The sequence below is a fragment of the Cheilinus undulatus genome, linkage group 5 (assembly GCF_018320785.1).
Source record: "Cheilinus undulatus linkage group 5, ASM1832078v1, whole genome shotgun sequence".
Taxonomy (NCBI): Eukaryota; Metazoa; Chordata; class Actinopteri; order Labriformes; family Labridae; genus Cheilinus; species Cheilinus undulatus.
The window spans coordinates 43,270,194-43,287,489 of NC_054869.1; the positions used below are offsets into that span (position 1 = coordinate 43,270,194).

At 36.6% G+C, this 17,296-nt stretch overlaps 1 protein-coding gene and 1 long non-coding RNA gene across 4 annotated transcripts in view; one reads left to right on the forward strand and one right to left on the reverse strand.

Annotated features, from left to right (window-relative positions):
• Window positions 1-3,858, reverse strand: part of vps13a (vacuolar protein sorting 13 homolog A) — a 71,939-nt gene extending 68,081 nt beyond the window's left edge. For all 3 annotated transcript variants that reach the window (XM_041787591.1, XM_041787590.1, XM_041787592.1), the window contains exons 1-5: window positions 3,684-3,858; window positions 1,856-1,899; window positions 1,728-1,770; window positions 1,554-1,649; window positions 1,079-1,180 (exon numbers count right to left, since the gene is read on the reverse strand). In XM_041787591.1, coding sequence (XP_041643525.1) covers window positions 1,079-1,180; window positions 1,554-1,649; window positions 1,728-1,770; window positions 1,856-1,899; window positions 3,684-3,783 — 385 coding nt within the window. In that variant the 5' untranslated portion in view covers window positions 3,784-3,858. The remainder of the gene's footprint in view (window positions 1-1,078; window positions 1,181-1,553; window positions 1,650-1,727; window positions 1,771-1,855; window positions 1,900-3,683) is intronic.
• A 4,286-nt stretch (window positions 3,859-8,144) lies between these two features.
• LOC121510415 lies at window positions 8,145-11,882 on the forward strand. Its single transcript, XR_005991940.1, has 7 exons — window positions 8,145-8,263; window positions 9,435-9,519; window positions 9,633-9,790; window positions 10,091-10,151; window positions 10,253-10,409; window positions 10,695-10,783; window positions 11,541-11,882. It is a non-coding gene; the product is annotated as an uncharacterized LOC121510415 (long non-coding RNA).
• Window positions 11,883-17,296: the final 5,414 nt, after the last annotated feature.

Sequence of the window (17,296 nt, forward strand, 5' to 3'; positions counted from 1 at the left end):
CAAAAGAGGGAGAGATTAGAATGCCATGATGCTGCTGCACAACCCACACAGCCTTAAGAAACATTTAAAAATGTGATCAAGGCAGGCACAAACAGGATTCTGATATCTTTCAGTTCACATTTGGGGACTGTGTATCATCAGCCAGATGGAAGAAGCTTGTACTCAGAAAGGAAGACATGAGACTGGTCAGATAATTCTCCCTGTGCTTGCTTGAGACATGTCAGCAGTTTTGTCAAAATGAAAGTAAGACTACAAATGAAACAGAATGACGCAAACATTAATTTGAACTAAACTCTTAAACTGAAACATAAAAATGGAGTTAACTTTAAGGTGTTTTTAAAGCAGTAAATGAACATAGGCTTAAAAGGACTACTGAGCTCAATCAGTTTGACTGTCTAGAACTCAATTTGTCTCACAACTTTGTGTTAAAATTACACCTACATACTACTACAGCGCTGTTGCTGGAGAATTATTCAGCACTTCAAAATGGACTGACTTGAATGTGCTCCCTCAACATTTCAGTGTTTTTTAAGAAGATACACCTTTTTTATCTAGCATGATACCACTCTTTAAAAAAGGACAAAAGTCCCACGTCAAGAAAAAAAAAATCATACTGCTAGTTTCTCTAGAGAAAAAGGACAAAATATAGGGGCATAGCCTTGTTTACTATAACAAAACTGTGAGACTGCAGGCTGGTGTTATGTGGTCTAGTTGTATTCAGAGAAACAGTATAGTAGTAATAGACAAGCTCACACATTAAAGCTTTAAGGTGAAAAAAAACACAGTTAAAGTAAAGTGTAAAAAACTGCACGCTGCTCAAACACAGGAACTCACAGCTGAACTAACCATGACCACATGGCTTCAAATCTGTGCTTTTGCCTTTTTTTTCTGCTTGTACTTCACACACTGCTAAATCTCTGCCACAACTCAGTAACACTGCTTGCTACTACCCAGACTTTGAAGCCTGTTAAAAGTTACAGCAAAACTAAAATGTCTGATTTTTTTTACCAATTACACAAAGGAAATACTTGCTACATTTCTATGTTTACACACTAAAAAACAAGCACAGCCCACTGACCTTTCTCAGCGGCTTTCAGCTTTGTCTCCTCTATTCGCTGTAGCTCCCTCTGACGAGCCTCCTGTAGCTGCTTTTCTTCTTTTTCTGCATCATACTTTATACCTGGAAAAAATGGGGTCATTAATATACACTTACCAGCCTTGACTTCTCTAAGAACAGTGAAACAAACAGATGAGGACATTTGAGTTTCCTGTTTGTCCTGGCATGTACTTTAGGGTCATGAATAAGTGAAAGACCTCCTTTGTCTGAGTGAATGCTACTTGCTGTTGTGTCTGTTCATCATGAGGATAATTGAATGGACTGAACCTGACACATCTAGTATATGTAAATAGTGTCGATTTTTTTTAGTTTCAGATACACCCTTAAAAGATACAAAGTGGTTGTAACTTGTAAAAAAATGTGTATGATAATATCAACTTATCATATGATAATATATTTCTATTTCTGACTGAACATATTAAGTTGTTGGTCTTACTTGCTGTGGGGACGATGAGCAGATAGACACCATCCAGTGTTGCCTCCACTGACTGGGTGTAAAGGTTTTTCCATGGAATCTTAAGCTCTAGCCGTCCTGTAGCCAAAAAGCATAATGTAAGAAACCTTCACTTATAATGGTGGAAAGGTGGAGAAGATCAGGAGGACAACTTACCTATATGACCAGCTCTGACTTTAAAAGGGATGTCAAGTTGACTCTGCAACAGAAGAGTAGTAAATAAATTGTAACATAAATCCAGATATGAGTTCTACAAGGATATTACATTTATTTTAGTGACTTACCAAGGCATTTTCCTTTATTTCAAGATTTGTGAGAACAGCATCACCTGTGATGGAAACAATACTTATTTACCGATCGTGACTATGTGAAGACTGACAAGCAAAATATATAATATAGTCAGGTTATCCCACGTAATACAGTTGTCTACATTTCTGATACTTGGAAATTTGTTTGATGCCATGTTTTAAAATGATACAATTTCCATTTTATTAACTATCATTGGTACTGATTAGGGGTCAACAGATATGTTTTTTTCAAGGCTGATTCTGATACCGAGTATTAGTAGTTAATGACACTGATAACCGATATTTGGAACTGATATGTTTTCCTCGTGATGTACAAAATTTTACAAAAGTAAAATTTCATAAAAAATGAAAGCAGAGAAACAATTTAGCCCTAGCTCCATCAGCATGAGAACAAAGCAACACAATAGAAGCAGGAAAACAGGAAGTGCTGCCATACACTCACTGTCAGTGGCACCCAGGCTTAAGTGTTGATTGGCTAGTACTCATGGGACATTTATCCAATCAGATTGCGTTGTATAAAGGACATTTGGCAAGACTATGGAGAGTGAAAGTAAAATGCAGACACCAATAAGTGGCCAAATCCATATATCGGCCCCAATAATCAGTAAGATAATTTATTATCTTTTACCTATTATCGGCCAATAATTGGTCGACCCCCAGTTCTAATAACCATTTATCTATAAATCCCTTTTTGGATTTTCCTTATCTTATATATGCTGAACTGGCCCACTGGACCTTACAAAACACACCCTACAGAGTGTTTAATGATTCCAAATTAAGCTTTTATGCTCCAAATATGTGGAATTGGTTTCATCATACGAAACTGAAAAGAGTGACACTCTCATTTCTCTTACACAATTCAAGGCAATATCTTGAACCATTTCATTTCAAGTATGTGGTTGTAGGTCTGTTGGTCCAGCCTAAAACTTTACTAATTTATTTCCGTACACGGCCAATAATTACAGCTTATACAGGCAGAGTTTCAAAGCAAAATGATGGCTCATTTGTTTGCATGATAAAATTGAATTTTCTCCTCTTATTTACACAAGCATTAAAATTACACAGGTTGCCTGATAATTTTTTATTATTGAGCCAGTACGCACACATCACATGCAGGTGTACACAATAAGAAAGGTACCACCACCACCACCAGCCCCTTTTGAACCAGGAAAAACCCTTGTATCTGTATAAAGATTTATAATTCTGTTACCATGACAACCTTTTAACTTAACTTCACATTAAATAGAATTAAACACTTATAGTTAAATACACCGCTAAAGCCAGTCATGACAGGTGTAGCTGCACAAAGGATATCATTGTGGTGTAACGAGTTGATACAAGTTGGCACTAGTAAAGCAGTGGCCCTGAAGCCTCTCCTGTAATCCGATCACTTATTCAGACAGTGTACAGAGCTTTAAAAGTCGCTTTTTGTATTAGCTTGTTAAAAGGTCTGAGAATGAAACACACTGACGAGTCATGAACTGAATTAAACTGAAAGGGTGTGACCCTGAACTGCTCTGACTCTCACATGAGCACCCAACCTAGTAGGGACAAGCAAACAGGGTACGATAACAAGAACCAACTTAAGCAGCAAGTAACCAATAATACTAAATATCCGTAAACTAAAACTTGATTGTAGAATAATGCTAAAAATGGACAGCTAAATACATTTAAGATGATTAACCGACGCTACCAGCTGAGGGTGCCTGTCACACACAACTGGTGGCTAACGTCTGTTAGCATCGGCTAGCTACCTTGTTGAGCGAGCTAGTTTTATTTAAACGACATGCACAAGTTGAGTTACCTCCCCATATGCCAAGCTTTAGCTGCGAGCTGTCAAGGTTGACAACGTAGTCCCCTAAAAATCGGTTCAGGACATCAACCACCAAGCTTTCGAAGACCATTTTGGCGTGTCTCTCATCTATCTGTCACCATGTTTACATCCTGAGGATTCGCTTGCCTCAACGTTACATTAGGACGGCGACAGGCGGGCGGTGCTATGACGTCAAGTCGTAAGTCCAATAGACATCAGCGCAACGCGTCATCGTCTTTGCCCGCGCCCACCGACATAGGGGAATAAACATAGGTGGTTTGAACAAGGAGAAAAACCCATCCTCTTTCTTTGGTTTAGAAAAACACAGTCAAAGTAAAAAAAAAAAAAAAAAAAGAAAGGAAAAGAAACTGAATAAGTAAACTAGTAATAAATGATATTATTTCTGATGACCAAAAACAGATAAAGGATGAGTTTTGGACCTTTTATAGCAAGTTATATCAATCGAACTTTGATTAAAATGAATATGAATCCCTTCTTGTAACGAGTCAAGACCAAATTAAAACACTGAACGAGGAAGATAAAGATTTTTTAGAAGATGACTTAACATTGGCAGAATTAGAAAGTGCATTGAAACAGGATGGAAAATCTCCAGGAACTGATGGTTTAACATCCGAATTCTACTTTTTTTTTTAAAGACACAAATTATCTGTTATATATTAATTAATTATATTAATCCCACCCCAGTTGGGATTAATTGATGATATCGGTGCAAGTGTGTTGGATCAGTAGCATTGGTGCTAGCATCCTGGCTAACAGTCACCTCATTAAGAGCTGAAAAGCATGGCAAGCTAATACTGGATTGAACTGGTGTTCAAGTTATTGATTTGTGATATTTTTAACCAAGTTAAACAAATTTTCCACCCATTTTTGCCACTTCTTTTGACTGCTTTTTTGCCACTTCTTATTACTACTTTTGACCCATTTTTGCAACTTTTTTGGAACTTTTTACCACATTTAAACCATGTTTGCCACTTTTTTGGAACTGTATACCACATTTAACCCGGTTTTACCCCCTTTTTGCCACTTTTAGCACAATTTTGCTATTGTTTGTCTATTTTTTGCCAACTTCTCCCATCATTTTAACCCCTTTTCAGCACCTTGAAGAAACTCTAACCCTTTTTGCCACTTTTCTGCCACTTGTGATCTATTTTGCCACCTTTTTGCCACTTTTGCCTTTGACCACTTTTTTGCCCACTTTGGCCCTTCTTTCTTACCACTTTTATCCTATTTTACCACCTTTTAACACAGTTTATCATTTTAGGCCAATTATAACTCATTTTTGCCATTATTGTGACACTTTCAACAAGTTTTGGCCAATTTCAACCCATTGGTTGGCCACTTTTTACCAATTTTGCCCATTTCGGACTCTGTTTAGCCACTTTTTGCCCAATTTTGCCATGTTTTGTCATCACCTTTAACCCATTTTTGCCACCTTTTGCCGTCTCGGTGATCCCCCACTTGGCTGGGCCCCAGAAAGCTCTTCCCTTTATCTCCCCTTACAGGCCACCTTGACTGTAACATTATTTAAAAAGTCTATTTTGTATTGATTTAAATATGGTGTTCCTTGAGATTTTGGCTTAACCTTAGGTGTGCCTTGGGCGACAAAAGTTTGAAAACCACTGCTCTAGAACATACATTTCTAATCCAAGCACTGGAAAAATTTGGATTTGGTCACAAATTTTGCAAACTTATTAAAATGTTTTACAATGAAGTTGTCAGTTATGTTTTACTTAATCCAGGAATGAACCAGAGAATCGAAATTTCTTGTGGAATCAGACAAGGTTGTCCGATATCCCCCAAACTCTTTGTCCTGTGTATGCAGATGTTTGCTTACCTAATCTTAAATCACTCAGAATTTAAAGGAAATTATATTCTTGGACAAAGATTTAAAATCAGTCAGTTTTCTTTCTTAAAGGACAAATCTGTCATTGAAAAAGCATTGACCATTATTTCTATTCTCTCTCAAGCTTCAGGCCTACATCTTAATCGGAAGAAATGTGAACTATTGCCCTTGTATCCTTGTAATGATTTACAAATAATGTCTATTCCTGTCAAAAATAAGGTGAAGTACCTAGGAATACACTTAACAAAAGACGCAAAAAATGGAAAAGAGTAATATCTCAGGTAAAATAGAGACCATGAAAAAACTTTAAATCATTGGTTGATGAGAGATGTTTCAATTTTTGGTAGGACCTTCCTATCCAAAGCTGAAGGAATTTCAAAGCTGTTCTGCCCCTGTCATTCCCTGTATGTTCCCCCTTGTACCATTAATAAAGTAAATTCTTTCATTTATAATTTCATCTGAAGAAATAAAACACATTATGATAAAAAGTCACAGTTGGTCAAAGAGAGAAATATAGGAGGTTTAAAAAACTTGACTTTGACTTTGGTTGGAGTGTTTAAGATAAATTGGGTTAAAGCCTTTTTTGTCAAAGTGTGAATCACTATGGTTTCATATTCCTAGAAGGATATTTAAGAAGGTAGGAGGGCTGGACTTTCTGTTAAAATGCAATTTTGAAATCATAAAACTACCGATAAAGCTGTCAGAATTCCCAAGACAAGTACTGTATAACTGAAAAATGATATTTTCCCATAACTTTACTCCCCACTGCTCCACCTTGTGGAACAACAGAACAATTACAATTTTCAAGAAAACTCTATTCAGGAACAACTGGTTTGACAAAGACATTGTTTTTGTCACGGATCTAATGGACAAAACAGTAAATTCCTAGAGCTCATCACATTCAAGGATAAATACAAGCTTCAGTGTTCGTACAGAGAATATGACAAAATATGTGAAACAATATATATGTGATATATGTGACACAAAATATTCTTGTACACTCAGATGTACAGTTGGCCTTACTAGCTTTAAAAGCTGACCAAACACCAAAAGGGGACAGGAAATGTAACAATATGATTTTGGGAAGAATCTTGAAAGGAATTATATTCCATGACTATAAATGTGAGCTGAAAATTTGGTTAAGTAACTCAAATATACCAGTAACTAACAAATTCCTTGAATGTTTGAAATGGCCTATTTCCCCAAAGGCAATAGAAGTACGGTTTAAAATGATCAACGGTTACTAACCTGTAGCTGAAACACTTAGGGGGAGATTCAGTTTGAGGTGGACAGTTGTGTTTTCTGTGATAATGAACAATAGAACATCTGTTTTTTCATGCTCAATTACATCTTTTTTTTTTTTTTTTTTCTAAAGAACATCAGATTCTATTGTACAATGATGTATCTGATGAACTTTCTATTGTGGTAGACATAATTATAATTATAGGGAAATATAACATCAATGTTTGTAAATGGAAGAATCAGAAACCTTCAATTATTCATTTCAAGAATGAAATTAAGAATTATTTTGTCTTTAAAAATCCTGATTAATACAAACCAGCAGGTGAAGATACTGTATAAGAACATGAAGAAACCGTTGGTGTTTGAATGAAGAAAGCTATGTGAGTATATCAACAGCTTTTGCCATGTGAGTTGTACATGTATATGGTTTGAAAGTATGGAATCTAAAGCCGATTTAAAAGTCTTGTAATAATCTGGTTTTTTTTTTTTTTTTTTTTTTTTTTTTGCAATTCGGTTCTTCACTTATGTCTTGAAGAATGCATTTGTAATGCATGATAAATACAATTTAAATAAATGAATGCAAATTATAGACATTAATAGTATCATGATTAGTGCATTTATGCACACAGCCCAAGATGTTACATATTACAGTTAAGTAGATATTAGGGGCAGTAGAAGTGGGTATAACCCTAATGCATATTCTCTTTAGAAGTGGGTATATTCTTCATTTTAAAGTGGGTTTACTCAATGGTAACAAAAGTATAAGTGGGTATACTACATAAAAATTGCTTGGGCTACACAGATGCAGCACAGTATGAAAGTGTATAGTAATCAAAATTCAAAGCTCAAATTAAAATTCAATGCAGCATGAATTTAATTTTCTGAAAATGCTGTTAATCATTCTAATATTTAAATGGAATAGCTAATTCTAACACCAATAGGTATTTTCAGAAATGCTTTATAATTTTCAAAACTTGTGAGCACTTTTTGACTCATACGTTAAATAACAGAATAATCTTCTCATTAGTATTTTCATTCCATCGATCAGTTTACACATTCTGCATCACAGCCGAAGAGAAAAGTTAAAGTATTTCCGCTTTCCCTTTTCCTCCTCGAGCTGCTCTCAAGCTCTCAAAAGTCTGAGCAAAGTGGAGGGGGCAGGAGGGTGACGTCACAGACAGTCCGGCTGTGCTTCATGTCGAGAACTGTAGGTGGCGGTGTGTAATTATACCGCTGCCAACACGTGGTATTCTGTTTGAGTCCAGCAGCCATGGCGGTTTCACCTGTAGTGCTTAATGAGGCAAAACTCCGAACGGCTAAAAACTTGTCCAAAAACAAGAGCACAACTAGCTGTCTTTCACCGGCTTGCGGGCGCACGATGAGCCGTTTCAGATGAAGAGCAGAACGGATTAAGGAAGCCTTCGGCTGAGAGCTACCCGGAGCTGGGCTGTTATCTGTTGGACAGGTAGATGCTAAGTGTTGGCGGTTAGCTTGTGCTAGCTCGCCATGTTCTCGATTTCCATTTATAACACGTTATGTTCTCATTTAACTTGGAGAGTAGGAATAAAGCGTATATGTGTTCGCTTAGTTCTGTTGTCCACTAGTACTGAAATATCGTACTTGGCATCGCTGGCAGCTTATTTGCTAAAGGGCCAAGGACTTAAAGCCAGCTTGCTTTCAAGCAAGACTGCTTCAAGTCAAGCCTGTGGATCTTACGCCGCAGGCTTTTCCTCATTCTGTCTCTGTTTTACTTCTATGCCCAATGTTTTATGGTCAAATTGCCCTGAATATATTCAAATCTGAATTAATGCATGGATTAGCAGTTATCCTGTGCTAACTTGCTGTGTATTGACATGTCCATTTGAAATACGTCATGTACTCATATATCTTAGTGTAAGAATCAACCATGTATGAGCCTGCTATTTTCTGTTATCCATCAGTACCTATAAATCAACGTTGACCTCCGATGATTGGTCTCACGGTTGGCTGGTTAGCTACACTTGAGTTAGAGACCTTTAAAGTCAGCCTGCATTCAAGCAAGAAGGCCTGGTGGGTCCTGCAGGCTTTTCCTCAGTCTGTCTCTGGCTCTTGTGTTTCCACAGTTTTATGGATAAAATGCCCTGATGTAATTAAAGATAAATCAGTAAACCGATTATAAACCTGACCTTTCATATCTGGCTGAGTTTGAGCTCTGAAAACTGTTCAGTTGCTCAGAATGACAAGCAGACACTAGAAGCTGATTTAAACTGTGTTGGCTAAACCTTGCAAAGCAGATGGGTACGCCCGTTTCCTTGTTTCTCACTGGCGAATCCAATCCATCTTGGTCAGGTTGGTGCTGGCTGCTGTTGAGGACATACTTGGAAGTATTTGGTGCAAGATTTACCTGTTGGTTGAACAAACTGATTAGCATTGTTAATGAGCACATGCTTGAAATCCCGGCTTAATGAGGGTCATCACAATGACCCAGTGAGAAATTTAACTGTTTTCTAAATGACTTCTCTTTAGACTGGTTTGTTAAATGCAATTTAAATGAGTGTTTAGCCAAATGGTGTAATGGATGCCAGGGAACAGCTTTAATTAAAATCCTTTGTATGACTATATTTATTTCAAGATAAACATTGTTTTTGCTTCTGCAGGATGGACATCACCATGGCATGTCAAGGATATAGTGAATCACTTCTGTCATGTTGCAGAGAAGTGATAACTCATCTGAGGTCAAAGGTAAGAACAGGATAAATAGCAATTTTCTATAAAGTAATGCAGATTTTTAAAAATATTTTTTTGTGGTTGGGGCAGATTTTTAGCATGCAGACACATACATTTCTATATTTTAGGACCTATGGACCTCCATCATGTTGCCATGATGCATGATTGTCTTGCAATCAGTTGGACAAAGACCTGGACTGTGAGAGGGACCAGGACTCACTACACCCTCACTAACACTGTGACAAACAGATGGGGGGCTAAAGATTTCTCAGTACCTGAATGTCAGGTAAACATTGTTTATTTTGGTTATTGTTGTTTGCAGATAGTTTTGGTGCAGGACTCCACAGTCTGTTATTTTGCAAATCCACCTGTTAATTCAAACAAAAAAAAAATCTGATTTACAGTGGGTGTGGCCAAAAACAATCTACTTAGGCCTTTTAATACATAAATAGATGCTACATTAGATTGCTGACTGTTGTTGCTACTACTTTGGTATGATCAAGACTGACCCTTGCACTACTCCTGATAAATGGAAAGCTGCTGATTTTCTAGTTAACAGCTCTGTACCCTTTTGTTGCTTCTGCAGGCTGGACATCACCATGGCATGCCAAGGACGTAGTGAACCACTTTTGTCATGTTGCAGAGAAGTGATGACCTATTTGCATTCCAATATAAGAATGGCATTTTTTTTGTTTGTGTGATTTGGGCAGATTTTTAGCATGCAAATAAATACATTTCTAAATTTTAGGACCTTTGGACCTACATCATGCTGCAGACAAGTATGATTGTCTTGCAGTCATCGGGACTAAAGACTCAGACAGAGAGGGACCAGGACTCACGACACCCTCACTAACACTGTGACCAACAAACAGGGGCAAAAATGTCCCTAAGTACCTGAACTTGGGGTAAATATTATTAACCTGAGTGGTTGTTATTTTCGGATAGTATTGGTACATGAGTCCAGTCGTTTTTTTTTTTTTTGGCTCAAGTAACAGGCAAATATACCAAATCACATTCAGATGTACAGTGGGTGTGACCAAAAATTGTCCACTTAGGCCTTGATTACATAAATAGCCGTTCCATTAGCTTTCAGATTGTTGTTGCTATTATTTTGGTATGATCAAGACTGACCCATGAAGTACTCCTGATTTTCTGGTTAAAAGCATTGTGCCACATTGTTTCTTCTGCAGGGTTGACATCACAATTGCATGTGAAGGACCTACAGCAGTGAACCACTTATGTCATTTTGCAGAGACGTGATGTTCTATCTCGTTCCAAGGTAAGGACAGGAAAATGCCAATATTCTGTCTGTTTTATGGGGTGTCAAACTCCAGGCTCAGGGGCCACATCCAGCCTCTGCATAGATGTACCCTCTTGCAAGATTTTATGTTGTTATTATAACTGGCCCACCAGTATGAGGACTGCAGATTTCCTCCAGTTAAAAAATGTAAACTTAACCTTGATGGATTTCAAATATTAAGTCACGAATAAAAAACTTTACAACTCTTAATTTTTGACTCTCTCATGTATTTACCTTTGAAACAATTTGACCATTTAAACCCATGATTTTGAATGTCATCACATATTTTTACTATTTAAACTCATTTAAAATTTTATATCAGATTTTGACCTTTACAACTCATGATTTTGACTTTCTGTTATATATTTGCCTTTTAAGAAGTCTATCTGTATCATAAAATCATTTATCAGTTTTAATTTTTTCCCCATAACTCATTACTAATAAAGATTAGGTTGACTGTCTGTGGTTAATTATTGACACTGTTAGGCTCTTGGGTTAGATCTGGGTTCAGAAGCTGGCCCCTGCTTTGTTTGAGATTGACATTCCTGATCTATTACCTACAGTTACGCCATTTTTTTCCTTTATGTGGTTGGGACAGATTTATAAATATGAGCGACTGAATTTGTGAAATCTACATTGTCTTTACACTAAGAGGAAACAGAATAAAGGTACCATGTGCATCAGCAATCCTTTACAATAAAAGATTAATGAGTAAGTCCTATGTTGTGTTTTGCAGAGTTAAGACCAGTGACCCAGAGAGGGAGAAAGCCCTTTTAAACCTTTTAAACCCAACTCCACTCCTAATGCTCCTGATTCATTGTGCCTTATTGCCGATATCCTCAACCAATGAGTGCTTGTTACAGGCCAAAGTTAATCTGTTCATTATCTGTGAGGTCACTTTAATTTATTCTCTAGTCCTTGTGGCTTTTCTTCTATAAGAAACTTGAGTCAGGTTGTCAGAAAAATAAATTCTTTGGCAATTATGCTATGAGGCTAATGATATTAGAATGGGTTACCACCACACAGTAATGGTGGCTTTTCAACTTCTTATTTCTTTTGTTCTGTGTTGAAGATTTCAGTATTTAATATTGACCGGTTAAGATGGAATAAAACCTTATTCTTGATAATCAATGTAATATTGTATAAATTTGTACATTATGTACCAGTCAATATGAACACCATATCCTTTAGACTTCAGATTTTACCATTTCAATAATTCTAACCTAAAATATTAAATAAAATTGTCATAATGCATGCAGTCTTGATGTACTTAATTACTTGCACCATACAATATGTTCATTTTTTATTTACTGTAAACCGCAACATTCTTTTTTGCATTTTCAAGGTTTCACCTAACATGAAATAAAAATAACTGGACTGAAAAATTTGTTTCCATGTTTGTCTAAAGTCTGGCACATTTTATGTTCATTGTGCCTCATGTTTTTGTCGAATATTGCAGATGTTTCTGAGAACATATGGCTTCTATTGTGATTGTGTAACACTGATAATGTTAAAGTAAAGATTTTAAGGGTTTTATGTTTTTTTGACATACAGGTAGGGATTTTTATTCCAATCTGTTTCAACTAATTTCCTGCAGGGAAGTCCTCAAAAGATTTTTTTTAACTGTCTGAAATTGGGGAATGTTTCAAAAAACAGATGTGCTTCATTCAGAATATTTAGTTTTTCTCATGTGCAATGTTTTAATGCTCCTGCCTTCTGTTCTTTATGCAGGGCTTCGAGCAGTGGTTCTCAAACTGTGTGCCTTGAGGCAAGTCAAGGTGTGACTTAAAAAGTTGTCTAATTTTTATTTTTTTTAATACATGTACAGTGATACTAATCATGCATAGATGTAAATCCACTTACAAAACTAACATTTTCTGTGGTATTTTTAGTATTTTCTTACTGTGCCTTTGTTTAATATGCATTTTCTTTGACAATTTGGTGTATAAAACATAGATAAAGAATGTATTTATTACAATAATTGCCTTAATAAACAACTGTGAATAAGGCTGATTTGGCTGAAATGTATGCTGCAAAATTTTAAATATTAGCATTTTTTTGTGTAATGCAGTTGTTCCCAAATGGAATTTGAACAACTAGGCATTTTTAGTACAACTATACATCAACTAAAAATACTTAAGGTACATCATCTTAATATCCATGCAAAATAGCCTCTGTAAAATGTCGTTGAGATTTTGGCTTTTATCTCAGGTGTGCCTTGGGCAAAAAATGTTTTCTATCATTGGCTTAGAGTACTCTGGGATGCTGTGGGGGAAAAAAATGGAAAAAACACAGGGTTTTGTTCACCAACCAATGGTGAGTGTTGGCAGTGTTGGGTTTGAAAGTGTTAGTATGTTAGCACGGCTAAAAATTGAAAGGGTTAATTAAACTCTGGTGTAGATGTCCCGATAGTTGAATAAGGACTTAAATGAGAAATATGTTGGACACTGATGGAAAAAACTGAAGAAGAGCAGCATTTAAGTAACCTTGCAAAGCAGATAGATACGCCCGCTTCCATGTTTCCCACTGGCGAATCGAGAATGTAGCACTCCAAAATAAGGCTTGTGAGGCCCTATTGCTAAAATAGCAGATATATGAAAAATTAATATAAAATCAAAATCCAATTGTGTTCTATGAAGTCCAACAGAATATTTTAGGGTGCATTCCCAGGTACCTCTGTGCTGATTTTCAGGCAATTTGACTGTAGCGTTATTGATATAAAGCACTCCAATATCAGTCTTCTGAGGCCCAGTGACTAAAATAGCAAACATATGAAAAAATAATAAAAATCAAATTCCAGTCCAACAGAATATTGTAGGCTGAATTCCCAGGAACCTCTGTGCTGATTTTCAGACAATTTGACTGTAGCATTTTTTTTATTAATACCTCTCCAAAATCAGGCTTGTGAGGCCCAATGGCTGCTTTATATCAATAATGCTACACTCAGATTGTCTGCAAATCAGCACAAGTGTACCTGGGAATTCACCCTACAATATTCTGCTGGACTGTACAGAACACAATTTGATTTAAATTTTGTTTGATTCTTCATATTTTAGCCATTGGGCCTCACAGATCTGATTTTGGAGTGCTTTAAATCAAACATGCTACAGTCGAAATGTCTGAAAATCAGCTCAAAGTCACCAGTTAAGAGGATCATTTGTTCAACCATCACACCTGTATCTATTCTGTTCGGATGCCTATTAAGATAAAAATCTAGGTTTGTAACTCTTAAGGTGGTGTATCTAAACAGCATTTGCTCTGTTGTTTACTAGCAGCTAAAAGTGACAAAGAGGATTTTTATGTAATGCTAATTTAGTTGTAATCCATTAATAGGTTTCCCCTCCTGTAGAGCAATTGGCTTCATTCTTTGATGGGTTTAGCTTAACCAAATTCACCCACATAGATAAGAGATGACTTAAACTATATAAACAAGGTTTGCTGTCCTTTAAAAGTTCTGCTGTGAAAAGGTGATACAGTTTTCAAAGCTACAGTATGTGACTTTATTTTACTTCATTTAATCTGGTTTAAATTTTTGAAAAGTCTTGATTCAGATAAATGTAAATGAATGTCTATGTTTCTGTCATAAGTCATAATGCTTTTCTCTCATCATCTCTTCTCAATTCAGTGTGTACCCAGTATGAACTCTTATGTTACGTCAACTTGCAGATCCTGAATGCATCCACACCACCTGTTCCCTCTGGTGCCATCAGAAGATAACATTCAAGCAAAGTAAACCGGCAAAAACATGCTAGATATGCAAACACAACACCTCTGTTTCTGGCTGATAAAGCTTTTAATTTGAGATGGAATTGAAACACTATTGATTTTTTAGGCAAGTTTTGTATGCATGGGTGTGTTGCAGATGGCGTGAGTCCAAAACCACTCTTTGTATTTTCTTCAGTCACTCAAAACACTTTATGGGCCAGAAATGTTGAATATGCTATTATCCTAGTAGTTACTTTTACAGGTGAACATAAACACACTTATGACATCATTCAAAGCACACACCACCTGTCCCTTTACTGTCTGTCAAAAGCCAAAAACTCTGGACATCTCCCTGTGTGTGCATCGCCTGCTGCAAATCAGTACCACACATACACTGCATAATTTAGTGGCTACACAAAGTGCCACCCAGTGATGAACAGACAGAAAACAAGTTACGCCTTCTACACTGCATTCCACAGTATTATGCAAATGACGTTTTTCTCTTATTTTCCTAAATATGAATGCAAATGACAGAATATTTTTCAAGTCATCAGCCGTTAGAGCATGATTCAAATGTTTTTGAACAGACTTCATAATGATAATTATTAAAAAAAAAAAAAAAACCTCAAAATGCACTGTTCCCCATTATTAAGCACAACAGAGTTTGAAAAGATTTTATGGATTGTAAAGAACTAAAAATGGTCATTTGTTGAATTTGCATTATTAGGAGGTCATATTTACTGAAATCAAAAGCTATTTCAATCAAAAACATCTTAACAGACCAAGTTCTTTTTTGGAGGGTTTCTGCTTGAATTTCTTTGCAGGTTATCAGAATAGCCTCCCAGAGCTGCTGTTTTGATGTGAACTGCCTCCCACCCTCATAGATCTTTAGCTTGAGGATGCTCCAAAGGTTCTCAATAGGGTTGAGGTCAGGGGAGGATTGGGGCCACACCATGAGTTTCTCTACTTTTTTGCCAATAGCAGCCAATGACACAGAGCTATTCTTTGCAGCTTGAGATGGTGGATTGTCATGCATGAAGAAAATTTTGCTACAGAAGGAACTGCTCTTCTTTTTGTTCCATGAAAGAAAGTGGTCAATCAGAAACTCTATATACTTTGCTGAGGTCATTTTCACACCTTCAGGGACCCTAAAGGGGCCTACCAGCTCTCTCCTCATGAATCTGGCCCAGAACATGACTCTGCCACCTCCTTGCTGACGTCACAGCCTTATTTGGACATGGTGGCCACCCATCAACCATCCACTACTCATCCATCTGGACCATCCAGGGTTGCACGGTACTCATCAGTCAACAAGACATTTCTTCTTGTGAGCATTGGTTAGGGGTGACTGAATAGTAGGTTTATGCATGACCGCAAGCCTCTGGAGGATCCTACACCTTGAGGTTTGTGGGACTCCAGAGGCACCAGCAGCTCCAAATACCTGTTTGCTGCTTTGTAATGGCATTTTAGCAGCCTTCTCTTAATCTGGTGAATTTGTCTGGCAGAACCTTCCTCATTATGCCTTTATCTGCACTAACCCGTCTGGGCTCTGAATCAGCCACAAATTTCTTCACAGTATGATGATCACACTTAATTTTTCATGAACTATCTAATGTTGTCATTCCTTGTCCAAAGCATTACACTATTTGACACTTTCGGCAGCAGAGAGATCCTTTTTCTTTCCCATATTGCTTGAAACCTGTAGCCTGCTTAATAATGTGGGAAAGTGCATTTTGAGGTTTTTATTTTTTAAATAATAATTATCATTATGAAGTTTGTTCAAAGACATTTGAATCATGCTCTAATGGCTGATGACTTGAAAAATATTCTGACTGTCATTTGTATTAATATTTAGGAAAATAAGAGAAAAATGTCATTTGCATAATAATGTGGAATGCAGTGTACAGATCATGTGGAGATTAAGAAAATAAGTAAAACACAAACAAATCACAAATAACTACAGTGAGTATATTTTTAAAAACTGATCCTTGTTGCTTAATATTGTAATTATCTGCCAGATAAGTTTCCTACAATAAGGAGCCAAATTTGGAGAGACGTACTTATAGTAGGTGTCCAACAGTTGAATGTGTGTTATGGTGGGCAGAAAAATAGCCAAAACAAGTGCAGAGAAACATTAGAAGTACACCAGATCCTTGGTTTAAGAGAGAACATATTTTATTGTGTTGTTGGATCTCAGAATAGGAACTTAAAATGACACAACCTCCATTTCTGAAGTCTACTGATACAGATATTTAAATGTAGCTCAGACCTTAACTTCAATCCTTAAAACACAAAATTTGAAGTTTGGGGAATGAGCAAATTTACAATTTCCAGTCCTCAAAACAGACTTTAAAATGATGGTGAATAAGGAAAAGGTTATATCTGCCAGTACAATGCTTGTCTTTTTAAGCTAATATCTGCTGATACTGATATCATACTGATAATATTTTGTATGAAAATATGTCATTGAAATGAATGATGGTTAGCATGGCACATCTAAATATATAAAACAAGGATTAAGAAGTTGTTATAGCAACACGTTTTAATTACACCAGTTGATGAAGAATATATCTACTGTTAAAAGTCTAATTTCCAGGAAACTTAACACACCGTCTGCTGCAGGGCTAGGGTCACATATGTGATGATAATCTTCATTAAATAAGCTTTAGGGCAGCTTCTGGTGTGCAGACTTGATTTTCTGTTTTGCAGGAATCTTAACACACCATGCTGCTGACTCAAATATCATCTGCTGTGCTCCCACAGAATTCTACAAAATGAGTTATCAGT